The sequence below is a fragment of the Girardinichthys multiradiatus genome, chromosome 1, assembly GCF_021462225.1.
Source record: "Girardinichthys multiradiatus isolate DD_20200921_A chromosome 1, DD_fGirMul_XY1, whole genome shotgun sequence".
Classification (NCBI taxonomy): domain Eukaryota; kingdom Metazoa; phylum Chordata; class Actinopteri; order Cyprinodontiformes; family Goodeidae; genus Girardinichthys; species Girardinichthys multiradiatus.
In genome coordinates this window covers 22,978,363-23,006,292 of record NC_061794.1, presented here as the reverse complement: position 1 = coordinate 23,006,292, position 27,930 = coordinate 22,978,363, and the positions used below count along the sequence as shown (strand labels likewise).

The following is a 27,930-nucleotide window of genomic DNA, read 5'->3' as shown; positions in this document are numbered from 1 at the left end:
TGCCATAGTAATGCCGTTTTCCCACAACACAGCCATAACCACGTGGAAACAGGACACGCGCGTGAGAGAAAGTCGTTTTGAAGATCAACCAGAACATCACCAGAGAAAAAGAAGGAAGAGAAACGGAGGCGATCAGTAGGTTAATGCAGTTTTAGCGAGGGAACTTGTGGCTGGCGTTGAGCTCCTGCGTCAGGTTTTACGCACCATGCGCCTTGCGCGGCTGGAGGCTTTCCGTGAGTTCGCATCTCTCTGCGCGTAGAGATGCTGCATGCGAAGACCGTGGCTGAATGAACGCAGCATATATTCAGCATATGGGTTTTATGCAGCCACACCGGCCCGATCTGCACATTGCAAAGGCGGTAAGAACTGAACCACATCGTTTGCAATCAATGTATTCTATTTTTCTCCTTTATCTGTTCAGTATTTATTTATTTATTTATTGTATTATTACAGTTTTGCGGGGTGTTTTTGGTTAGGAAGGCTTAAAATCCCTTTACTGAGAGGAGCGGCAGCTTTAAGAGCCTTACCTGACGAACAGCCTGGTTATTCCGCCCCAACACTGATGTTGATCAATTCTTCTTTTCCGATGCTCACTTATGAGTCGACTTTTGTTTGCATCCTTGCATTGCTGTTAGGTGCTTACTTTGACCTTGACGGAGGTTGTATGCACATAGGCAATCTGTCCTCCAACACTCACCCGACTGATAGCTGGATCATCTCATTCAGGTGTTGTCCTGACCTAACATTCAGGGTTGCATCCAGTCAAAGTGAGTCTGATTTGCACCGACTCCATTTTCAGCCTGGAGTTCTATCTAAATCTAAAAACCTAACAGATGAGATGAGCAGTGCATGATGGCTGCCTCCCTGACAGATAGGCAATAGATGCGACTACAGATCTATCATCATCCAGCTTTACCACTTTCTGTTTCCCTCCTTCACGTCCGTCACAGAAGCTACTTGTTATTTGCAGTCATCCTTTGAGGGATGTGGCTGTCTGTTTGAGATAATGACAGGAGAGAAAGAGAGAGACCTAGGGGAGAAATGATGCTGTAAAGATGACATTTTAATTTTTATGAAAGAGCTCATCGCTAGGCAACCACAGCAGATAGAAGTGAAGCAACGCGTCATGAGGAACCTGTTCTGTTGCATCAACTCCAGGGGGTCTATGAAAACCTGGGGATGTAACTGAAGGAAAATGCTGCAGGATCACGCATCAGCTTGTTGGATGGCATGGTACACTCCTCTCGATCCTTTAGATTAATCACAATGGTCTAGAAATGTTGTTTTTCTTGCAAAAGTATTCATACCCCTTGAACCTTTTGTCATTTTGTCACTTTACAACCACAAATTTCAATACGTTAGAACTTATTTCTGAAATTAATTTATACTGAACTCCCTTGAGTCAATAGTATTTGACCACCTTTCAGTGCAAATTATTACGGAGTCTTTTGGGGGTATGTTTCTAAAAGTTTTGTACATTTAAACTTTAATTAGGCCATTCTAACGCACAGGTATGCTTTGATCTAAGCCATACCATTGTGGTTCTGGCTGTATGTTTGGGAGTTGTATTCCTGCTGGAAGGTGAACCTGAGTCACAGTCTCAAGTCATTTTTAGCCTCTAACAGGTTTCTTCCAGGATTGTCATGTATTTAGCTCCATCCACCTTACCAAAACCTGTCCCTTCCAGTCACCAGTACAGAAAAGCATCCCCATAGCATGATATGTCATCGTGTGTCACTTTGGAGACTGTGTGTTCAGGGTAATGTGCAGTGATTAATTTAGGTTTTGGTCATGCAATGTTTGGCATATGGGCCAAAATGTTTTGAACTCCTTCTGTCCTCATGTACCTGTTGCTGCAAATTTTAAAAAGGACTTCTCATTTCTCTCTTCCAAAAATTCCTTCACAGAACAGCAGTATTTATATTTAGATTAAATTGCACACAGGTCGATAACCTCATTGTGACATATTCAATTCTCTTTCTTTTCCGCAGTAACTTGAGAGTTTGGGAACTTACGTAATTCGATGATATGGAGCCCCTGTTTTATTTACGGTCCAGTTGCTTCTCAACTGTTTACATCAATAAAACGTATTACAGGGAAACGATTGGAGGATCTCATTGAAAATATACCCAACTTCAACATCTTGGGCAATTGCTAACTTTGCACACAATATTTTGTGTGAAAACAGGAAAAAGATCAAATCTTTGCCTCTTCCTACACATGGAGCTTGAGGATTAATCAGTGTAGTAGTTGTGTGCTGCAGTTCTGGAATGTGTGTCTTACAACCTGCCTTTAAGCTGCTGTATGTGTCGTGACTTATGAGGAATGTGATGTGTGAGCTACTTATTCAGCCTTTTGGAGGACCTCAGGGCCAGACAGCAGGCGACCGTTCTTGAGAATCAACTCTGAATAGAAGCTGGGCTCAGATATCTGTCAGCTGCATGTGTTTTCTAATTAAGCCCTTTGTCCTCAGACAAACACTGCTGACTTTTCTTCTCTGCCCTTGAGTTGCCAGTGTAAAAAGCCTCACCCATCCCACACAGTCACACAAGGCTACCTTTAACAGTCTGCTCATTCATTTTCTACCTCTGCATCTGCTCTTTTGGCATTTAACAAACGCTACCTGTGTCATTCTTGCTTTGTTCAGCTGACCTTTAGTTAATTACTCCTAGTGGTTTCATTGAAATACTTGAATTCTAAGCGGAAATCCATTATTTTTCTACAACATAGTTTGGTTGCAGCTTTTAATTCAGAAGTAGTGTGATAAACCAGATAAATGTTACTGATGCTGTCCCAAGTGAGAATATGCAGGCACATCTTAATAAATTAAGTCATGTACAACTTTAGTTGTTTCAGTTTTATCTTCAAAAGTGAAACATTGATCATATAAACAGATAATATATTATTGTGCTGTGGCTTTAAAAATATTTACTCAGTTCTCATCTTGTGAATCTCCCCTATACTCTTGAATGGTCTTTTATTTAATTGTTTATAAACCACTAGTAAATTATGATAAGACAAAGATTTCTATATATTTAACAATATAATTTAAAATAAAAAATATTGCAATAAGTTTGTTATGCACATTGTACCAAATGCTTACAGTTCTATTAATTACATACTGAGGTCTATAGAAATATAATATAATATTAATGCTTAACAAATTAAAAGCTGCCTTATAATTAATTTGTAACTGTTTCCTTTTCATTGTTGTTATAATGTTAAAACATAATAACAAAGGTGGAATAAAAAAATTAACAAATCAAATTGTGTAATGCAAAAACGAGCAATAAGAACTGAAGCAGTCTATCTGTATTAGTAGATTTTCATGTGGCTTAAATTATTTTCAAAGGTAAAGAAAAATGTGTGCTCACTTTGTCTAAATGTATTGCTCCAAATCACACAAAATAGGTATGACTTTAAGAGAAAGCTGAATGTTTACAAAATTCCAGGATTTCCTGCGATGAACAAATTAAAACCTTTAAAGATTTACATTCCTATTGAAGAAAAATAAACTCCTACAAGGTTGAGGTGCAAAGTTTATGTTAACAAATTGTTATCTATCATTATTGGAATGACTTTGTTAAATGAGGCTGTGTAGATAGCAAAATTACTCTTAATTTTTCCTTTTCTGTTTCTGCTAAAAGTAAAGTATCTGATCTGTTAAAAACATGATGAAATTATAATGAACGAATTACTGAATCCAGATGAGTTTTTCTTCGTTTACATAGACAATGCAATGCTAAATCAGTGGATTACTGATTTAATCAATTAATGACTGTGAAATCCTCATGTATAGAGGACAATAAAACCAAATGATTACATGATCTATTTGGTTGCTGTGGGATCCACTCCACTTTACCCTCAAGGATGACACAAAATGCTGCATTCTTTCCTGCAAAAGGCTGTAGAAATGTTACTATATCCCAGATAACATGGATTGACCAACATTCTTTGCTCAACTAAAATAAATGCAATAATGATCCAAACTGTCACGTTGTTGCACACAATAATAACAGTGTAAAAGCTGTCGGATAAGAAAATAAATTACATTAATAGCTGATTAAATCAGTGATCAGAGGCTTTAATTTAACTGTGCTGAATTCTCCTAAGAGACAGAGCGACACAGACCACTCACTGTTGTTCATGCCATTCACATGACTCAACTCTAGTATAATGGGGTTTGCTGTGAAATGGGTTGTAATTCAGTCTGAGAGATTTATCTGTTGTAATAAAGTGGATTACAGAACCACCTTATGGCTCGTAAGTGCTGCTGTTTAAAAATACGTCAGGTTAAAAAAAAAATTAACTGCTTCTTAATTAAATGATCAGTTTTTGTAAAAGGCAATTTGGTTGTTTTTGTTGTTGTTTACGCTATTAAAGAAATGTTTTTACAAGTAACATGATCCTTAACAGCTTTTATTTTCAGACTGGTGAATTATCATTTAGCTGCGTGTTGTTTACCAAGAAACACACCAGGCAGGTCAGAGAAGAAGTTGTGGAGACGTTTAATGCAGGGTTAGGTTATAAAATAATAATTCAATATTTATCCATCTCACAGACCATTTTTCAACCAATCATCTGAAAATAAAAAAGTCCTTTAGAAATGAAAATCTACACACAAAAAAAAAGAATGTGAACCTTAACTGACTGGCTGGGTAAGGAGAGCATTAACCAGAGAAGCAGCCGAGAGGACTGTGGAGGAGCTGCAGAGATTAATGACTCAGATGGGAAAATCTATTAACAAAACGACTATTAGTCATTAGACCCCCAAGTTTGGCCTTTAGGGAAGCGTGGCAACAAGAAAGCCATAGAAGAAAGAAATCCATGAGAAGTGTCAGATGTAGTTTGCTACAAGCCATGTATGGGACACAGTAAACATGTTGTAGAAGGTGCTCTGGTCAAATGAGACTAAATGTAACTTTCTGGCCTACATGCAAAAAGCAATGGTGGCAGAAACACTGCAACTCACACCAAACATCCTTTCTTAATTGTGAAATATAATGGTGGCAGTATCATGCTGTGGGAATGCTTTTCTTTAGCAGGGACAGGGAAGTCAGACTGGATGGGACTAATTAAAGGGCAGTCCTGGAAAACGTGGGGAGTTTCTAAGTGCTAAACCCAACGTCTCTTAAAACAAAATTTGAACCACAGTCTTCTTGAAAGTTCTGTAATGCTGGTTTACTTTCAGCTAAACAATACAAAATTTAAGCCTCGTAAAAAATATTACTTTGTTTTATAATATGACATATTTGTTCTATTCCATATGTCTTCCACAGGTTTAAGAAAACCACAACATTCTCATTTCAACACATTCCCAGTGTCCACTTGATCGCTCCTCTATCGGACGCCCTCCTCTTCAACACCATCAGCCTCCCATCTGAAGGAGCTTCTTTGTTCCAGCAGCTATGCCAAAGAACACCAAGGTGACTCAGCGGGAGCACAGCAATGAGCCGGTCACAGAGTCTGTGGCTGACCTTCTCTCCCTGGAGCAGCCCATGGACTATAAAAGCAGTCAGATGAGTATGGGGCTTAGTCCCGGATCCACTGCCCCAGGAAAGTCCCTGCTCCCTGAACAAGATGCAGAAGATGGACGACCCGCGTGGAACAACAAGTTGGAGTACATCCTTGCTCAAGTGGGCTTCTCAGTTGGTCTGGGAAATGTTTGGAGGTTTCCCTACCTGTGCCAGAAGAATGGTGGAGGTAAGTGGATGATCTTACGTGTGCTAGTTTGTTGTCTATTTTAATCAAAGAAACCTTACCAGTAGGCTTCATTTTTATTCTTTCTGGGTCTACTTCAGTTTCTAAATAGACCAGCTGTGTTGAATCAAGGCTATTAATACGACCTCAACATTATGCCTTTTATCGGTTCTGTAAGATCCTAAATTCTAACTAACCAGATGCAGCCAGAGGCATGACACCACTTCAGCTTGCTGTTTAAATGTTGGTTTATCCCTCTGGGTTAATTCCTTGAAGTCATGCATCTTTGTCATGAAAACTGTTTGTTCAGCTTTGATTTGAATTAGCATGCTCACATATTCATGAAATGTGGTAAATCTGATGATCAGCTGATTAATTTTACAAACCAATACTTTACAACTGATTGTAGAGGCATTTAGGAACTGTAATTACAGACACTTTAACTCCTATTTCATTTCTGTTTATGCTAAAAATCATCAAGAAATCCAATACAATATGCTTTAACAACTAATATTTGTGCTGGAAATCTGCATCGTAACAAGTTGTTGTCCCTCATGACCCTGCAGGGATTGAGTCGGTAAAGTATATGGATGGTTGGACTCTATAATGGGCTCCATTATTTTTCTAAAATCTAAACTGCATTAAACAGATTTTAGCTGTTGCTATTATTAGTTTGGTAGGTTTTTCAGCTATGACATTTTCAAACATTTAAGCCTATTATTTGGATTATTTGCTGATGTTGTTCTTTCCTTTGAATGGTAGGATATATTTTCCTTGTTTAAATGTCACCACAATAGAGTGCTTAGCTTGCAATGAATAAAAAGTGAAAATGGATATCTATAAGAAAAATCTATGAATAAGAGACTGAGGCCAGATAGTTCCAGCAAGATGCTCACATCCACTTATCAAGAAAACTCTTATATTTTGTTTTTTGTTTTTTAAGGGTAAAAAAACATTTTGACCTAGTCCACCTTGCAGAATTGTTTTGATTCAACCAAATTGGATGGTTTTCAAACATAAAAGGCCTATTTAAAGTATTGACAAATCATCTTAATTGGATTTAAGTTCAGCTTTTTTTTCTACGCCACGCCAAAACCTTCATTTTGATTTTCGCTGATGTGCTTTGGATCATTGTCCTGCTGCACACTCCAAGTGTGCTTGAGCTTAATGTCAGAAACTGTATCCTGCAGGATTTTCAATGAGAGAGCAGAATTCATGGCTCCATTGTAGCAACTCGCCCAGGTCCTGAAGTAGCAAGCAGGCCCAGACTATCAACATCTCACTACCACGTTTGACTGTAAACATGACATTATATTTCTGAAATGTTGTGTTTTACGTGTAACACAACGCACTTTTCAAAAAGATAAACTTTTGTCTCATCACTTAAAAGAATATATCCAAAATCCCTTGGAGATCATCAAGATGGATTTTGTTTTGTTAAATTTAAGATTGGCCTTTGTTTTGTTTTTGTTTGTGTTTTTGTCAGGAGAGGATTTGGTCTTTAAACTCTTCAGTGGATGCTATTTTTCCCAACTTCTTTCTTATTGTAGAATGATGAATCACTGACTTAAAAATGCCCATTTTCTTTGTGCAACTGAGCCAAGTGTCACTTGCAGTGCTTTAGATGTAGTTTTTTCTTTCTTCTGTTCCTCTAAATTTGTGGATAACAACTCCCATTGTGCTTCAGTGAAGTCTCAAAGACCTAGGAACAACTTTGTAACCCTCATAGATGTCAGAGATTTGGTTTTTCATTTGTTGCTTTTTAAGGGATTTTAGCCTACTTCATGTTGTCCACCTCACTAGGATGTCACTATTTATTTTCCATAAATATTAGAACCTTGGGATTATAGAAATGTATCTAATTCAAAGAGACTTAAGAAGTTGCATCTTCAACAGGAGTTAAGTAAGCTTTATCTGTGATAATAGTGAAAAAATTAATTAAATAATTAATAGAATCAAAAGTTTTTAATTTTATTTGATCAGACATGTTACAATCATTGACTAAAAACAACTCTTTAATTATGGATTGTAAAACAAACTTAACAAATAAGAAGAGTGCTGAGTCCATTAAAAACATGGAAAATAAGGACATCTTTACTAGAACAATGATGACCAGGGAAATAAAACAAACTGCTTCATTGGTTAAAAAGTAACCATTAATTTTAACCTCTAATATTTTATTGCATGTTATTCAGTGCATTAGTGGAGCTTGTAAATCTTATAAACATGCTGTTGCTAAAACACCCTGTCATTTTGGAGTTTACAACTAACTCCATTACACAGAAAGCTCAGGTGAAGTCTGACCTCTCAGAATATGACATTTTTAAACTAGAGGCAATCAAAAGATGCCCAGGTCTTTATTTTATCTCTGAACTCAAAGCGGTGAATCTGAAAACTATTTCATTTCATATCAGCCACCTGTGGTGTACAACAGTTTTTGTCTGACAGTGCTAACAATGTACAGAATATTGGTCTGGGCCTGTTCCCGTTGACTGGACCTTTTTTTCCACAACTAAATACATTTACATTTAAAGCCACTGTGTAATTTAAACTGAGTTTGATGTTTGTTGTCTAGTCTACCCTATAGATTGCATAGTGTGATGTTGTTTTAGCAGACTTCCCAGTCACTGAAGGTTTAAAGCTCAGATTTACTTAAGATTTGGGCCAGACAAGACTGCATGAATTTGCTTCAGCACAATAAAAAGAGAATTTGTTCCAGACAAAGTCAACAAGAAACATTTAGACTGTTTGTGTGTTTGTTTTGCTTGAAATTACACCTGACACACAGACAGCAAACCACTCTTAGCATGTCAGAGCTGCAGGCTCTTCAGCATTTGTCTGAATTAGTCATCATGCACCCTCAGCAGCAATGAGATTAGGCCTTTATTCCTCATCGAGACGAGGAAGCACAGAGATTTTAGCTTAAAAAGCCTCAGTCTATTTGTATTCCTTTAGCTCTCTCAGCATCTTGTCTTTGGCAGCTCGATTTACTGTTATTGTTATGAAATGTGAATGTGGTGATGACTAAGAAGGAAGTTTAAGAATAAATACAAATGATCCTGGGTTTTAGATATTGTTGATCTGTTGTGTGGGATGTGTTTGCATTAAATGTCTTTGCAGTGTCTAATATGTGTACATTTGATCAGTTGAATATATTTCTGTGCAGAAATAAGTGTAATCCTATCTAAAGGCTGACTCAGTTGATGAAGCGTTATTTTCCTTCTTGGTTCAGCTGGTAAAGAAAAAAACTATTTGCTAATTGGTCATGCTTTAGCCTCTGTAGTCAAGTTAATATTCACTTCAAGTTACTCTTTTCGCAGAAATAAAGATTTTCCCAATTCACCTTGGCTGTAAAAAGATCCCACTCTATTATTGATCTTATTGTATTTAGAGAAGGTGACACATACTTACGGTTTTTACGAGTGCAGTTTGATTCAGCAGCCCAGTTTATTTTCACCAATCTCAAACCAACATTTTTCATAGAACCATTTTTTTCATTGATGCACCTTTTTTGCGTCATTGTTTGGCTTTAATTGAGAGCATTATCTTAAACCATGTAAATATACAATATTTACAACATACTTAGTTTTTTTTTTTAAGAAAATCATGTTTCTTTGAGCCAATTTGACAGCCAAGTGTGGGCTGGGTTAGTATTTCAGATTCAGATTAAGTTTGGTGTGATTTTACAGTCAGTTTAGGGTGCTGTGCAGACAGAATGAACAAAGAAAATAACCAGCAAGCTAAACTAATAAGAGAAAGTATTGATTTATGGAAGATTTTGACATTTTATGTCATATTTAATGTTTTTATCTGGTGTATTTTATTGATTTTTACATTTGCTAGATATCCTGTCTGTTATGTTGTCTAACATCTTTCTGTGATGACTGTCAGGATGACAACAAAGAGCAATTTCATCTTATCATTTATTAAACTAATGTGCAAACAATTCAGTAGATGGGTACAAAATGGTTTATTTACAGGGATGAAATGCAAAAAGGGTTGGGATGAAATAGTAACAGGTCCTCTCCTGGTTCCTTTGTTAGTCTTGATTGTCTTAATAGTTGAAATTTAATAAAATAGGAATAGAAATAAGTGCTTAAATCTCATTTAAAATGTAAGATATTTATATGTTTGTCTGAAGACTATACATTTCACCCCATTTCCATATATTGTGGTTCTGATCCCTGTTTGGACCAGGCAACTCTTTCAGAAAATGAGAGATTAACTCTGATCAAACCAAAACATTTGTAGGTTGTGATCAGCAGGGCTTTGAGTTTGTTTTTTTTCCTCACGAACTGAGGTCTGTGATTTATGTCAGATATTAGGCTCTACGTGTTTATCTCTATTTAGATTAGGTTCTCTGTGTCTGCTGTATGTCATATCAGCCTCCTTCAGTTGCCCTGGTTCATGTTCTCTCAAAGTCCTACATCTGCAATTACTCCCCCATTTCATTCCACTAATCCTCCTTCCCGGTATTTAAATCCCTCCATTTAGTCAGTCATTGTCAGATTCTCCTGGTCTCCCTACTTTATTATTGTACAGTAGTATTTCACTCCAGCATGATCTTTCTGGCAATGGGTCTGCCAAATCCCAAAATATGACCCTACAAGCAACCTTTAACAGATATTTATTGGACTCACATAACATTTGATTAAGTATACTAGAGATGCACAATGTCAGGAAAACTTGTAATTGTGTTAATTTTGCTGAATGTGATGTTGATTGCAATTGAGCCACATTTTATTTTTAACTTTTGTCTGTTGATGCCATCATCACAATCTGTCCACAAACTCTACATAAGCCTCTGCATTACAGACACCAATAATTGAGTTGTGAGCTTAGCGAGCAATTAGGAGTCCATTCAACTAGAGTAAAACACACTTGAAATATGAATAATATTGCGTCCAAGTAGTGATTATACCATGCACTCATTGATAATTGTGATGGTGATTGCAATTCGATATGTTGTGCAGCACTAAAGATTAATTGAAGAATTAAAAAAATGAAGCTATTGGTTTTCAAAACTGGTACAAATTGAAGCACGGTCTATATAAAACATGCTGTAGTAGACAGCTTGTCTTCCTATTTAAAACAAAGTTGTGTACGAAAGATCAAAATAAGATAGATATTAGTTGTCCACATAACAATTTAACACCAATATTGTCATTTTTGATATAGATTAGACCCACATACAGAGAACACTCAGACGGAAAAGTTTTACGGTTTTTATTGTCAACAAAGTAGTCTAGGACGGGAACTGGGAACACCAACAGTAAGAGAAGGAAGCAAAATGGATTGGTGAACAAACGAATGATATGAAGCAACTGATTACTAAGATCTGAGAAATGGCTTACTAAATTGTTGGAGGAAGAACCGCCAGGAGTAGAGAGATTCAGAGTCTTAACTTGCGAAGGAGGATTGTTCAGTTGTCTTCTCTGCGGTGAGCTTGGTGCCAGCCAAAAGGAGCTCAGGTGCCAATGTTCAAGATGGAGGTAGAAGCAGGGTGTGCTGATGCCTGGGTCCTGGAGTTGAGGGAAACGGGAAGCCGCTAGCTTGGTCCGTATCCGAAAGGTACAGACAGAAGTGAGAGAAATCCACAAGAAGGTGGCTCCTTAACTCAGTAGCTGATAATCCAGATACTCAGAGATACACTGGAACGAAGTCAGAACTTAGCAAGGTAAACAAAGCCTCAGGTAGAAACCTGCATGGGAACAAAATGCAAGATTACGTGAGTTCAAAAACAAAGCACAAAAAATAGTAGCAGCTGAGCTTGTTACCACTAAGGCAAACACTCTGGCATCGAAGTGCTGGCAGCCTCCCTCTTAAGTACTCCTCCAAGCAATCAGCAGATAGGAGACACCTGTCATCCAGCGTACCTGAGAACTCCAGTACCAACTGGAAACTGAATGGTTAGAAAAACAAGTACACGATACACACGCTACACACACACACAGAGACTCAGATTCTGACAAATATTTGCTTGCATGTGTTTATTATGCCTAGTCAGAACAAAATTTACTATCGAAGCCATTTATGACAGTTATGTGTTATGTGTCACTGTTTTGTTTATCTCCCGCTCTATCTAGACTGATACTGTTATTATAATTAGTATCAGGTAAATAGAGGGTGATTTATTTTTAGGCTGCCGTCCCTCTGTAGCTGATCCTCACTGAACCATATCTCTGGCTTCAGATTCTTCTGTCACCATGGTGCCTCTTCATTTCTTGACGTAAGCAGGACTGGATGTGACTTGCTGTCTGTGACGGCCGTCTGTTCGCTCCATTTTTTCCCCTTCTGTTAAAAAGAGGGCTTGATGAAGTGAAGGAGTTGAAAGAAAGGAGAACTGGAGAAAAGCAAATGTTACAGCAAATAAAAGGGAGTGGAAAGAGAATGGATTCTACACTAGACCAAACATTGTTTTCTCTGCTGCTTTTCAATAGGGTTTTATGTTTCACTAGATTTAAATCTTTAAATTAATAAATATGAACAAACTGCTGAGATTTTTCATCCCCTTGTCCTTTCTCTGTGTCAGGTGCATACCTGGTGCCCTATTTTATCCTGCTCCTCCTCATCGGCATTCCCTTGTTCTTCCTGGAGTTGGCAGTGGGTCAGAGGATCAGGCGTGGCAGCATCGGGGTGTGGAACTATGTCTACCCACAACTGGGGGGCATTGGGGTTTCCAGCCTCATGGTAAGTATGTCATTTATTTTATTATGTTAGTCATTTTTGGGGCTTCCTGATAATGAAGAGCTGCTGCAGTCCAGCCTACGGGTAACAAATACATGATTAAAATCAATTTTTTAAAGTAAAAAAAAAAATAGGAGGTAAAAACCATTGGCAGTTTGCAAAGAAGCAATTTGTGAGAATGTTGTCATATTTTAAAGGGGGTGTATGCTTTTAAATCCTTCCTTTTCACACTTAAATCATTCAGTTGTGGTCTGTATAAAGTGGAGCTGCAATGCTTTGGTCTGAGTTCCTTGTTATTATAGCTCCACACGCCCCTCGTTTACCCCTGTTCTGATTTGCATCTGAGAGCAACTCGTTTTGGTGCCGTCGCTTTAAATGTTACTGAAGAACTTCACACCCTGCCCCCCTCCAGGTCACAGCGAGTTCCACTCCACCCCTTTCGGCCATTTTTGTAGTTTGATAACAGAGATACAATTATCTAGCACTGCAGAAACAAGACAAAAAGAGCATAAAGAATGCAAAATTTTTCATGTAATAATACTATTCAAAACACGTAGCATGGTTCTGTCCTCAAGGAGCTAAAAGCAGCACATAGCACTAAGATAAGCAGAAGGAACGATGCTACTGTTATCAAAACACTGGCCAGAACGTCATATCAACACACAATAAATTCATGTCTAAAATAAAGTTTGTTGTCATTTTAGCATTATTTGCAGCTTATCGCTTTGCTGCGTCCGTCGTTTCCATAGACAGAAGGAACTGAACCCTCAGTCAGATGAAGTCTTCCAAATCCTTCTTGCTATTGGCGGAGGTTGCTGAAGACACTCGTTCTTGAAGTGCTTCGTGCAAACAATGAGGAATTTCTCCCACTGTGGGTACATTTCCATGAAAAATAAAATTTAACCAGGCACTTTGAAGAGGTTCTGATGCTCGGGGAATTGTGTAATGAATTGTGTGGGTTAATACACTCAACAACCGAACATTTAGACTTACCCGCTTGCAGCTTCAGCATACTTGAGTTTAGACTACAAAATTGCAGCTGGAAAACCAAAAATGGCGAATGCGTGAAATTGGTTGGCTGGAAGCCCATGACCTTGTTCAGCTGTTCCGCAGCAAATACTGTGATGTAAAAAGAATAAAGAAAACTGAACGGATAGAAAAATATGACCCAAACAGGATATAAAGATATCTACTTAGCACCAAGAGAGACTAAATTAAACTTTTCTGCACCCCTACAGACTCCAAATACACAACAAAATGAATGTAAGGGCCAGAAAAGTGTATTTTAAAGAATTTAATTAAAAATGAATACAAATTCCGTGATGTGATTCATTGTGTTGTACCTCCCTTCAATAAAGATTTTTTTTTTTTGAAAATTAGTAAGAATAAGTAATGTCATTACAAAATAACAAATTTATGCAGAAGAAACAAACATGTCCACATCAAATCTTTTCACAACATAAAGCATTTGAAACCAGTACAGTAGGTAATGTATTTGGCCCCTTTTCCAATGGCTCGATTTGACCCTAATCCACTCCACTTGGCTCACTTTGTGAGCATTTCCATTACTGTTATTTCCATACCGGTACCTACGTTTTTGGTCCCTGCTCCAGAGCAGGTCAGAGCTGAGTTGGGATTACATGTGATGTGAACAGACTGCTGTTCATTGATTGGCCATAGGACCAGGAGAAATTAGAAGGTTTTCGATGATATAGTGCAGTGAGAAGTTAATAAAACGCATAAGAGACTACAACAATATTGAGGACCACATTGGCCGGAGTGGGTCATACATATAATTTTACTATTTACAAATCATAAACCATGCCTGAAGGCTTTCTGAATTACACGCAGACGCTGTATTTAATAACACCCTAAATCAGCTGATCACACATAAAATCAGCTGTTCAGACGCACAAATATTTCCCCCAAAACACACAAAACGATACCACTATGAAACAGCGTGCTTGGTTTGGAAATTTATTGATGGTCTTTAAGCGAACCAGCTTCTGCAGGAGGAGGGAGCAGGCAGAGAGCAGCTGCCCGTATCAGACTGCCTTCTTCGGATCAAAAGGGAGGAAGACCCTGAATCCGTGGAGCACGAATATCCAATATCCAATCTCATTGCAGCCAGACATTGTACTGAAGTAAAAGTAGCATTACTTTAAAATAACATCACTCAAGTAAAAGTATGGAACAATAAAACTACTCCTAGAAGGTAATTAAGTAAATGTAACCTACCTCAGTCTGTATTCTTTTTATTAAATGTAAATATATATTTTTTTAAATCAAGAAAAAAATGCTTTATGACATCTAGAAATCCCTATTTTGAAAAGGCATCTCTAATAATTTCTGCAACTGAGTATTTTCGCGTCTGTCAGATATGAAAAAGTCACCAATTCTGGGGTATAATATTCCCCTCTGAACTCATTATGCCTCTTCAAATGGACCTCCTGTTGTTTTAAGGGTTGTAAAAAAAAACAACCTCCCTCACTGATCTCTGCCGTAGTCGGCCATCATCATCATGAGTATTGACCCATCATGTCCCCATCACATTATCGTCAGCAGCTTAAAACAGTCTGTCGGCACCGGAGTTGTTCAGTCGGTGACTCTTCTGCACATGTCACTTATCACAACACAAATCTCATCAGTGTAATGTGAATGAGGTGATGTGGATCCAAAGCTGGGGGCAGGAAGGCGTGTGGCAGCTAGGATGTGGAATGGGAGCTTCAGCAGCTATAAATACAACCTCTTTGTGGACCACAGCCTTGGCGGCTGAGAGCAAACAGCTCAATAATTCATACACACTCCGTCTTAAGCTGATGTGTGCTGTGTGTGTTTTTGCCCTGACTCACCTCGCCACACTGTGTGCTGTTTGATTAATGCACTATTCTGCTGTCTCTCTCATGTCTCCTCAGGTATGCGGGTTTGTTGGTCTCTATTATAATGTAATTATCGGCTGGAGTATCTTCTATTTCTTCCAGTCATTTCAGTATCCGCTGCCTTGGGCTGAATGCCCTTTCAAGAAAAATGGAACCCAAGTCAGTGAGTTTTTCAGCCAAATGCAAAATGCAAGCACCCACATATAATTTCTACTCACTTACTGTGAGGCCATCAACACCAAATAGAGGGAAAATGCTATTTTATTTTCTGGAGTTAGACTCAACAGATGCAGACAGACAAGCCAACTAATACTGTGCAAGGTGTGATTAAAGCTGCAGAACGTTTTTGCATTGTAGCAGCTTTCTTTGCATATTCTGCAGCCAAATAACAGACTCTCTCCAGACATCCAACAAAGAATCATCTGTGCTGTTGTAATGGCTAGGTCAGCTCTGCAGTTCAACCTAGGAAACAGCTCTGTTGTGAAGTCTTGTTTGCTGGTATGACCCAGCTGATTGTGGCAGTACCTCAACCAACTGGTTGCAGCTGCTGGACAAAACTTCTCATTAACACTAGACATATGATGTTAGCTCTGCATCTAATTTTAAGTCAGAAGTAGATTATTTTATAAATTCCCTTGCAAAATTATTCACTATCCTTTGATCTTTCATGTTCTGTCACATTAAAACCACAACTGCAATGTATTTTATTGGGATCTTGTGTAAAAGACCAACACAAAGTAGCACATAAATAGCATATTAGAGGCTGGAAAAGACAGGTTGAAGGTTCACCTTCCAGCAGGACCACAACTCCAGAAATACAGTCAGAGCTACACTTGAATATTTTAGATCAAAGCTTGTTCATGTGTTAGACTGTGTAAGAATCTGTGGCAAGACTTAAAAAGTGATGTTCACAGACACTTTCTGTCACATATGATGGAGCTTGAGCTATTTCACAAAGACAAATGAGCAAAAATATCTGTCTGATGCCCTAACTACTAGAGACATATTGTTCCCTTAAAAGACTTGCAGCTGTAGCAAAATGTGGTTCTACAAAGTATTAACTTGGGAGGGGCTGAATACAACTTTCTAGATTTTATTTGACAAAAAGTGAAAATTCATGTATCATTTTCCTTTTATACCATACCACTATGAGCTGGTCTTTAACATAAAATCCTATTAAAATACTCAGATGTTTTTTAACAAGAATATCAACAGACCTTAATGCTTATTAACAAATCTAGTTTTTTACATAGTGTGTAACTTGATCAAGCTTAATTTTTCAATATTTTGTTTTCAGTTTTGTTCAGAATTACCAAGACATTTGCAAAATACTTTGTTGCTACTTTCCCAAACATTTACATGTCTCTTAATTTAGTATGATTCACTCTAAGTAATGCTCTTGTTATCTGTTTCATTTTCCTTGTTGCTGTTGTAGTTGTGGAGCCAGAATGTGAGAAGAGCTCAGCCACCACCTATTTCTGGTACCGCCAGACTCTGAACATCACCAGCACCATCGACGACACCGGTGGCCTGAACTGGAAGATGAGCCTGTCCCTGCTGGTGGCTTGGATCTTGGTCTGCCTGGCCGTCATCAAGGGCATCCAGTCCTCTGGGAAGGTGGGGGCTTTTTCTGGCTTCACTACAGAGGCTGAACTCATAGCCTTCACACGTTAATTCCTTTAATATTTTATTTTTTTCCACACAGCAGAGAGTTAAAACTAAGATAAATCATTTCAACAAAATCTTTCCGTTTAGATTTTTAATCACTGATTTATCCATTTCTGTGAGGGTTTTTCCGACTTTGCCTCCTTGTCAAAGGTAAAATACTAAGCCTCTCATCCTCATGTGTCTATTTTTGGATCTCATCTAGATTATGGAAGTCAGGGACATGCAACATTGATAAGCTTAAACTGAACAAGTGACAACTGGTTCATGGTGTAGATGGAAAATTCAACATGCTATGTTCTCAAGCCAAAATATGAGTCATGCAGTATATCACTGTACTAAATCAGCTCAGGTCTGACACATTTCTTTAAAAACACTGAGCTCAGTGATCCAGTTACAGAGTTTTAACCAGTCCCTGATATGCTGTGGGAATGATTTTAGCCTCCATGGTCTCATCTCACAGATTTGGTTTAAAGCAAACACAGAGCAGCTCTGGCACTGATCCAGCATGAGTGTGTGTGGAAGTGGGCTTGATTGCACTTCTCCCTGCATGTGTGAGGTCCCAGAAAAAGCGTGTCCATGGCAACACTGTGTGATGTGGTTGACTTTCTCTCCCTCTTTTAGGTGATGTATTTCAGCTCTCTCTTCCCATACGTGGTGCTCTTCTGTTTCCTGGTACGTGGCTTAATGCTGAAGGGTTCAGTGGATGGCATTGCCCACATGTTCACTCCCAAGGTGAGAGAGAATAGGTGATTATTTTTCATACCAAAGGAGCAATGAGCAGAAACAAACTCTGAGATGAATTACACTTGATGACCTACAGGAGTTTAGGACATTTTAAAATAATAAAAATCACAGATTGTTCTTTTGTGCAGAGAAAAAAAAAATATAATCTCACTCCTCTCAAGACAGAGTGTAAAGTTACATCATGGCACTTGTCAGCTTCTCTCATAGTTTCAGCACCAGTCATTAAGATCCAATTACATGAAAATGTCAATAATATCCCCATAAGGTTATATTAAGGACAGCGTATCCATCTAGTGTTGAATGCATGCTAAAATGACAGAACACCACAGCTTAAAAATGCAATTACATTTTCAAGCCTAGAATTAATAAAAAATTCTATGTCCAAAATTAATGCATGTAAGCTTCTGAGCAGAGCCATACTTCTGTCATCATGAATGAACATTATCTTTAATCTTGTCACCTCCTCTTCTCACTAGTTGGAAAAGATGCTGGAGCCACAGGTGTGGAGAGAAGCAGCTACACAGGTCTTTTTCGCCCTTGGTCTGGGCTTCGGAGGTGTCATTGCTTTCTCCAGCTACAATAAGAGAGACAACAACTGCCACTTCGATGCAGCTCTGGTTTCCGTCATCAACTTTGTCACCTCCATCTTGGCCACTTTGGTGGTGTTTGCTGTACTGGGCTTCAAAGCTAATGTCATGAATGAGAAGTGTGTTGTTGAGTGAGTATGTCTTACAGGAACAGTTGCTTTTCAGCAGGTAATTTCCCTTTTAATAATCATTATCTTTATCATTCCAGGAATGCAGAGACGATCCTGGGTTACCTAAACACAGGTGTGCTGAGTAAGGAGCTCATTCCTCCTCACATTAACTTCTCCCACCTGACAGCTCAGGACTATTCAGAAATGTACAGAGTCATTATGACAGTGAAGGAGGACAGCTTTGGCCAGCTGGGTCTGGACCCTTGTCTCCTGGAGGATGAACTTAATAAGGTCTTTCCAATATATTTATGTTCCTTGATAGCTTCAAAATATACAAGTAGAGAAGTAAAAATAAGGAAAGGATAAGGGATTTTAAAAGCAACTACACCTTTTTAGACTTATTCTCTTCTGATTTTCAGTGCCTTCGTCTGTTTTTTAAGGAAGCTTAAATTCAGATGTAATTACTTCTGACACAGATTAAATTTCCCCAGTTACAAGTGATAGAGGGAGGAAAAGTGACTGCTGTGACCATCTCCACCTTCTTTTTCACTTTTAGGCGGTTCAGGGAACCGGCCTTGCCTTCATCGCCTTCACCGAGGCCATGACACACTTTCCTGCCAGTCCCTTCTGGTCTGTCATGTTCTTCTTCATGCTAATCAACTTAGGACTGGGAAGCATGATTGGTACCATGACCGGCATCACCACGCCCATACTGGACGCCTTCAAGATCCGCAAGGAGATCCTGTGTGGTGAGTCCTGAATCTGGTTTTCCAGGTCATCAACATAGTAAGATCTGGAATCCGATTTTTACTGGATGTTTCTCTTGTGTGTCTCCTATAGTGGTTTGCTGCATAATAGCCTTCCTGCTGGGCTTGCTGTTTGTTCAGCGTTCAGGGAACTACTTTGTCACCATGTTTGATGACTACTCTGCTGGTTTGCCCCTCACTGTGGTCGTGATCCTAGAGAATATCTCTGTAGCCTGGATATATGGCACAAAGAGGTAACATGGCTGGAAATCATTGTTTGGATGTGTGTGTCGTAAGAGAATAATAAAAAATACCTAGTATGCTGTTTTTAGATAAACTTAATGCATCCATGGCCTCTAAGTATTGTTTTAAACTTAAATAGAGGATTTAGCAGAAAAACATCAGTTAAATCCTGTACTTAATTCAATGTAATTCTTCAAACTTTACTTTTGTCCCATATGCAGAAGGCAGGTCAGATTTATAATTAGAAAAAATCTTTAAAAATTAATTTATTACAAATAAACAAGTCAATCGAGTTAGAGAAAACCATAGGGCTCCTAACTGATTACTCTGTAATCTGACCATTTTGTCCTGATTCTTCGTTTGTACTTTTAGGTTCATGCAAGATCTAGAGGACATGCTTGGTTTCAGGCCATACAGCTTCTACTACTACATGTGGAGATATGTCTCCCCTGCTATCTTGACGGTGCTCATTGTTGCAACGGTCATTGAGATGTCTGTCAGTCCTGCGGGATACAACGCATGGGTGGAAGATGAGGTCAGTTCTTCCTAGCAGTCAGTTTTTAATATACAGAATATAGGTAAATGTTTGGAAGGAGAAATAAAGTAGTGATACCGAAACCAGTTTTCTTGAATTGTATTTAATTAATTACCAGTGTATTCTAATATACCATTTTTAACATCTTGTCAATATGTATACTTCAAACTTTATGGTTCTCCTTCCAAATTTCGATTTTATTGCAGTAGCAAAATCTCATATAAAAGTATTTGAAAAAATCAAACCTGTTTATTTAGCCATGAAACCTCCCACACTAAAATGACAGGTGTTTCAGTTTCATTGTCCAACCCCATAGCTCCACAACCCTGTTTGTGCATCTTTATTTTATGTACTTCCCTTCATCCTTAAAAGATAAAAAGACAATAACTGTAACTCGCCCATACCTTCAGTCAGATGAAAAAAATACCAAGTTTAGGTTGGTAACCACATACTGGAGCTGGTTCTGCTCATTGTCTCTCTTTTTAAAGGAAGTGATTCCTTTTCCTCTGTCTGATGTGAATGTGTTTTATTATACTTGTCATGAAATCAGACTGTCTATATATGCATCTAAATGAATTAGATTGATTTGATTATATTATTGGTTATACAATATTTAGTCTGTTTGTTTTGTAAAGAGATTATATTTGTTGTGAATGTTAGCTATATTTAAAAAAAATAAACTGAATTGAATGAAATTGAATTGAATTGAACTGAACTGAAAATTCCTCGAACTGAGCCCAACTTTACCTTACTGCGGCATACAACAGTTAGCAGGATAATAAGGAAGGTAAAACACTTTTTAAAGCTCACTACTAGTTAAAGAACTGTAACTAAAATTGGCATCTTGGGGCCAACACGGCTAATCAATAACAATGAATTACAGTACATATACTTACCAGGGGTTCCAATAATTGTTGTTGGCTTTGTATGTGTCTTTTGTCTAAACACAATTTTCATAAACTTACACGCATTTTACCCAAATCTGCTTTTGCCTCCTCTCACCTTTACCATTACTCTTTTACATTTAGGGCTCAGAACGTTTCCACAGCTACCCTCCGTGGGCTTTAGCCATGGCTTATGCCCTTATCGTGGTTGCCATGCTGCCTTTGCCCATCGTCTTCATCGTCCGCCACTTCAACTTGGTCTCAGACGGCTCCAATAAGCTGTCAGTCTCCTACCGCAAGGGCATGATGAAGGATATCTCCAACCTGGAGGAGCAGGATGAGCAGCGTTTTATCCTTGGCAAGAATCCCAGCGAGGCTCCTTCCCCCATGCCCGCCCAACGCGCTTATCTTGGGCCCGGCGGCACCCAAGAGATGACCAACACCAACTACGGCACCAGCACCAAGACAGGATACCAGAACATTGGCTCGCCCGAGTCTGAGCTATGATCCAATGAGCTTCAATGTCCTCCCACTTATGATAAAAAAAGCCCACTCAGCTACTGGGGAGGGAGATAGAGAAGGTGGACAAAATTTAATTGCAGCATTCCTCACACCTTAACCTCCAGAGAAATATTCCTCCATCCTCCCCTTTTCTGCTTCCTTATTACTTTACTGTAGTTCTTTCTGCTTTATGTCAGTAACGGAAATCAGTGAGGAAAAGGATTATGAGGAACAAAACGTTTTTAAACCTTAAAAGGCATTATTGGGGCTGAAATAAAGAAAATGAGATGCCAATAGACAAATCTTAAATGATATTGTGGTGGCATCAATAACAAACAGAGATGCACAGAGGAATCAGCTTGTGATATGTCAGTCATAAAACCAAGTCTGATCTTTTTTGCTGAGTGAATACATCGTGCTAAGCTCTACCAGGCCTTGCTGACAAAACTTCTCAGTGTGAAAGCTGTTCCTGCAGGAAGGCTGTCACAAAGTTAGCTATTTTCAATATTGGTGAAGTGTTAAAAAATGAAGTCATAGGAAGCACAAAGATGCAAGAAGAATTTTAAAAGAAAATGTTTTACAACTTTATATCTGTGAGAGAGCAAAAGAGGAAAATTTCAGGAGGTACCTGCAAGGTTTGACAGAGTACTGTAACGTTTCCCTGTTTCATTCTTCATGTCCTGTAACATGAAATATGTGGAATTATTGACAGCCTGGAAATGTGAGAGTTAAGAGTCTAAATTTCTTGGAAAAGGGAATTTAGACTATCCACAGGGGGATGACTATTTGCTAATATCTTGTTCTGGTGCAGAAATGAAAACCTGCTTAAATCTGAGTGGAAATGGACCACACAATTTCTGATCGATGCATCTCTATATAAACTCTCTCTGAGGTTAAGCAGTGGGTAATGCTACAATGCTTTGAGTAGTACAGAACGTACGTTGCTGTTGGGAACCAGTTTGGGATTCTACTGGTCAATTGGAGAGGATTGTTGCTGTGGAAATAGGATTGAAGGAGACGGCAAAAAACAGTTATCCTTCATCTGATCAGTATCAGAAAACGTTTCATGTGGAAAAAAGTGGCAAACATAGGTCCATCACAATATGTACTGTGAAATTCTGATAGTGTTACAAGCACATTCTATTTTTGAGTTTTTTGCGCCTATCATGCATCAGCAATAATACCAGTGCTCACAAAATCACAGAGCTCTCTCTCTCTCTATTTTCCCCTCTAATGTACATTAGAACAGTGTATATAGTTGTCGTGCAATAGTTTGAGACGCTACCATGCATACATGCTGCAATAGAGAAGAAAGAGGGGTTAAATTTGTCCCTCGTCATTTCTACAAGCACAGAACCACGGACACCTGCTATGTTGAGAGCATCTCTGAGCCTTAACACTTGTCTTTTAAACAATGTTCCTCCTCGCTGAGCATGGAATGACTTTTAATGAATGGTTTGGACTGCATATCGTTAGCATAATCGCCTAAGTCATATTTTGCCAAGTTATGCGGTGAGGCTTACAAAATACAGAGCAGTGAGTATCTGTTTAAAGGAAGCAGACAGAGAAGGAAACTTTGTGTATATACACAGATGTGCATGCCTGTGTGCTGTCTGCGGCTGACTGAGAGCTCCTGGCATACCTGCCTGTTTAAAAATAGAGCAGCGTTACCTAGGGGAAGCTGTGGCAACATGCACCATAGAAACAGATTCTGTTCTGATGTGGAGGAGGAGGCGCGGCAGAGAGGACACCTTGCTTTGTCTGCTCCACCTGTTCATTTATCCATGGCCTACATTCAGTTCTCACCAGTGTTGTTACAGTGTACTGATTAAATGTGGTCTACTGCCATGCCCCTGTGGACCAGTCATAGTTCATCCCTGATAGGATGATCTTTGGGTTTAAGTCTTATACATTCCTCTAATTGTGACCACATAAGTCGGTCAGCACTACAAGCTACACTTTATGATCTTTCTGTTATCCAAAGTGTGAAAAGTAAGCCTTTTTTTTTTCAATGTGTAATCTTGAAAGACAGTGGAAGTGTATTGTGATACTGATGTTTTGAACAAGTGATAGTACCTGGATTTGGCCACTGGATGTCTCTGCTGGCCAGCAGAGGAACCAGTGGCCTTCTTTTGTCTGTGGCCCCTCCCTGTGAGAGCACCAATACTTGAGACTGCCACTAGAAATGGAGTGAACCAGAATCAGTCACATTGTTTGGTGCTTGAGCAGCATCTGTGTCGTCTGCCTTATGCTTTTGTCATTTGATCACTGTTTGCTTTGTAGATTGTTTGCGCCAATGTTTTGTCTCGTTCACATGAGCACTTTAATTAGATTCAGACCCTGGAGTTGTTTGTCAAGCACACATTTATAAAGAGAGGGGATAATGAATGTCATCAACATGCACAGCAGACAAATAGTGAAAATCTTACAATTTATTTATTCTTATTAATTTTGCATTTTAAAATCTTTATTTGCAAGAAAACCATCAGGATTTTATATCTTATATTCTCTGGTATGATAACTGATTGATTTATCTCCCTTTCTGCTACAATAGGATCTAGTTTTTGTTGTATTGGAGCAAAACTCTAGAAATTTTGCAGAATATAGTTATGTAAACTGTAATTTTTGCATCACTTCCATGGATTGCAAACCACTAATCATATTATAACTCTGAGAAAAAAGCTAAACATTAATCATTTCAAAAAAATCCCCATAAATTTTCTGATTCTTGTTGCTTTTTTATTGGTTTTAGCAAGTAATAATAATACACTTTTACACACAGTGAATACATTTATTAAATGTACTTATTGTTCTTGTTCTGACACTTTCAGACCTATGAAATGTTTCACAGATTTTTATTTCTGTTAAAACTTGTATGGCACACTTTTTGCAAATGGCACATAACCTGAAATGAAGGCACATATTTGCATGAAACCTCAACTTTAGCTTGAAGTCAAAGCACATTTAATGATAGCACAGAACTGTGAGCAGGAGTTGATGTCATGACAAAAATAATTTTAAGGTGTATCTCTGATCCTGTAACCAGAGGATGTTGGTTGATGAACAAACATCATGATTGTCTTCTTTAAATCCAGTGTCCTTTGAGAAACTGAGAGCACAGCTGCACAATAAAATTCACTGCCATCAATAAAAGTAACAAATCTGCCCTATAGCGTCTGTAGCTGCAGACAATAATATTGATTAGAGCACAGTCTCAGCTACCTGCCACTGATAATGATATAAATAATGATCAATGTAGATTTCGCCTTAAACATTTAAAGAGACAATGTCTCAGGCAGGGAAAACCTGTAATCAGTTGGTAATAATTAATATGGTTGAAAACAAAGGCTCCGGGGTCTCCTCGTCTTGTCCACGTGTCTGCAGTGTCGCAATCAGCTTCTGGAGTTTATCTCAGCTTAGTCACCAACATGATCTTGACAAAGACATAGTACCAGTAAAATCTATTTAATTGTGCAAATAATATTTATGTGAACAAACATAGTTATATTTAGAGTATTTAAGATGATGTATTTAACCTGTACATATTGATGTACATTCTGATAAATTCACACTGAGTATCTATAGTGAGCGTGACAGGGTGTATACTTGAGCTGTAAATAATAATTGTATATTTTCAGATATTTTGGGGGATTTTTTTGTACTGTCAGTACTGTCACATTGGTGTCTGTTGGTTCAGGTGTTTATGTGTGGTTGTTGTTAATAATATTAACCAAACGTGTGTGTGCGTGTGTGTGTGTGTGTGTGCGTGCGTGCGTGCGTGTGTGTGAAGTAAAAATATGTGTTGGTTTTTGGTGTTTCGCTGTGTTTTTCTCCTCCTTCAGTGTTGTGTGCTGCTTATCTAAAACCAGTACATGAAATCCAATGTTGTTGCCGTGGAGTGGGACCACTAACATTTAAGCAATCTCTTCTCTGTGTTTTTCACTCCAACTGTGATGGAGTCCAGCGCAAAACTGGCAACACAATCAGGAAGACTTGTATGACTGTAACAATAAGACAGGAACTTGAACTATTGTGAATAGAGTGATACAGTGTAAAAACATTGCGAATGAGGAGGAAATTAAAATAACCACTTTATGTATATATTGTGTGTGTGTTTTTTATTCTAATGTGTTTCTATTTAAACTGTAAAGTTTAGAATTCCAAAGAGAGACAAAGTAAAACATAAAGATATCAGTCTTGCTGTATTATCTTGTTTGGACATTAAATGAGCAGATGATATTTGTTCTTTAAATAATAATATTTTAACATTATTTTCCTTACTGTCTGACGTTAAATCAGATAGAAGTCTCCTGTTTTAGGTCACTTAGGATTACCAAAATTAAGTCTATTTGCCAAATACCAAAATAATTGGAGAATTTGTTTCTAAAGTTTAGAAAAATTGCTTTTTTCTGTAAAACATTTGCCCAAATTTTCCATGGGACTGAGATCAGAGTTTGTGATGCCCACTTGGAAACACTGACTTTAAGTTCTGACAGTCTTTTATAAACTATTAGTTTAGCAATAGACCAACCTGCCTCTGCAGAAAAAAAATCTAATAAACTAATGTGCAGTCCTGAGTGGTGCCCTTTCCTGATGGTGTGTAATGAAAATAATTTAAACAATAAATACATAAATATAAACAATAACTACACCCCTGTTGTTTTTCATTGTTTGAGTTTGAGTCTTAACCTGTGCAGCACCTTGTGCTGCGCCTGTCATGTCTTTTAAGACCGACTTGACACACATGAAGAGAACACTCACAAACACAGAGAAGCGTTTCCTTTTAATGTTGTTTATTTACTAAGTTGGGGTGGGCGAGAAAACACCTCCTGACAGATCGTACGCTGCAAGGAAAACAGGTACTGGTGAGTAACGTGATGGACAAGATAATCAAATTGATATTACAAAAGCCTACGGTGAGGAGTGGGTGTGATCCGCCAGGGAGAGAGGCTGTCGAGTCTGGGAGGTATGGTGGGGCTGGCTGGGTCCACTGGAGCCCTGATGGTCTGGTGATGCAGGCTGTAGGAGGGTGGACAGGTGTCGCCTGATCGGAACAGGGAAACGTCGGGAGCTGACTGCCAGTTGGATGCAAGGCTTGAGTCCTAGTTATGATCCGATGAAACGTCTGTGAAAATCTCCAGGAAGGAGCGAGGCTTGGTCCAAGAAACACCGTGAAGGCAAAAACACTCAGGCATAGAAGTGCTGACAATCCGCCCTCTTATAGTTCCCTCCTCATGATGTGATGCAGTACACCTGTCACACCCTCGGCCCTCTAGCTCCTGCAGCACCTAGTGGTGGTAACAGGTTAGTAGCAGGCAAAAAAAACAACCCAGAGTCTGACACCACCTCCCCCTCAACGGCCGCTGCCCGGCGCCCCGAGGAGCCGGGCCGAGAGGACCAGAAATCCTCGATCAGGGAGGAATCCAAGATAAAAGAACGGGGAACCCAGGTGCGGTCCTCCGGACCGTAACCCTCCCAGACAACGAGGCATTGCCATCCCCTACCCCGCGAACCAAATAAACGCAGTGGCCCTGAAAGTCCCGGGCGGGCGGAGGAGGCTCGGCCGGAGGGCAGAGCGTTCTGGACTGGACAGACTTGATCTGTGACACATGGAAAACGGAGTGGATTCAAAAACTGGTAGGTAAATGAAGGCGGACAGAAGTTTGACTGACTAGAGACTCGACGGAGTTAAGAGAGCAGAATCGCAGCCTGGCAGCGGTTGGACTCAGAGGTTAAAGGACATAATCTTGGAGAAGTTGTACACTCGAGATCTGCAGAAAGTACCAGAAATTTGGCAGTTTGGATTCGCAATTGAGACATACCAGTAAAACTCTTAAGGTGGTTGGAAATTCATAACTGCCTGAACCACAACATTTATTATTTTTCTAAATCTGTCACCCCAATGTGGCCCTGGCAATGTCTGCTAACTGGCTATTGACAAAATATCTTCTGGATGTTATACAAACACGACGCTCTTCCCCAGCACTCCCCTACCAGCTGTGTGCTGATAGAACTATGAGGCCGATTGATAAAACTTCCACCTCTCTTCTCGAGGACAATGGCGCTCCTATCAGTGTTGACAGTCTAATTCTTGCAAACACACTCAGACTTATATATATTCACACCCTCAAGATTCCACCGTACCCTTGCTAAATCTTTACTTATGTGTGTGTTGCTTACCCCTGCTGAGGTTTTTTGTACTATTTCAGACTCTATTCTGCTAAGAATAGAATCTGAAATATGATTTGGTTTTCCTCCTATCTTACTTTACCTAAATGTGTGATTTCATTACTTTTTAAAGATTTTCAAATTTCTCAGAAGGATTGCATTACAACAATTTCATACCAGTGAAAGCCAAACATTATTAGTGTTTAAAAGGTTTGGACCTACCAGTGACCCAGCTTCTCAACTTAGACTTCAGTGAGTTCCCATGACTGTTACTATTTTAATGATGGGACCACAACTGCCTCAAACCAGCAACCTCAAGGATTAATATTATCATTTGTCTTCTAGCACAGGATGAATTCCTTGCCATAGAGGATTTAATTAGCTAATTACCTCTATTAGAAAGATTGGATTAGAACCAGCTCTTACCAGTAAACCCCCAAGGATTATTAATGTAATTTGATTTGTTTTTCTGTGTTTG

General features: G+C 38.8%; 1 protein-coding gene across 1 annotated transcript; it reads left to right on the top strand.

Moving 5' to 3' along the window:
• Positions 1 to 25,383, top strand: slc6a17 (solute carrier family 6 member 17). The gene is made up of 12 exons (XM_047371827.1): positions 1 to 359; positions 5,280 to 5,703; positions 12,233 to 12,390; positions 15,303 to 15,429; positions 16,702 to 16,883; positions 17,556 to 17,666; positions 18,155 to 18,396; positions 18,474 to 18,666; positions 18,932 to 19,124; positions 19,216 to 19,375; positions 19,737 to 19,899; positions 20,928 to 25,383. Exons 2-12 carry the CDS (start codon positions 5,409 to 5,411, stop codon positions 21,288 to 21,290), a joined length of 2,187 nt encoding a protein of 728 aa, XP_047227783.1. The 5' UTR covers positions 1 to 359; positions 5,280 to 5,408; the 3' UTR covers positions 21,291 to 25,383.
• Positions 25,384 to 27,930: the final 2,547 nt, after the last annotated feature.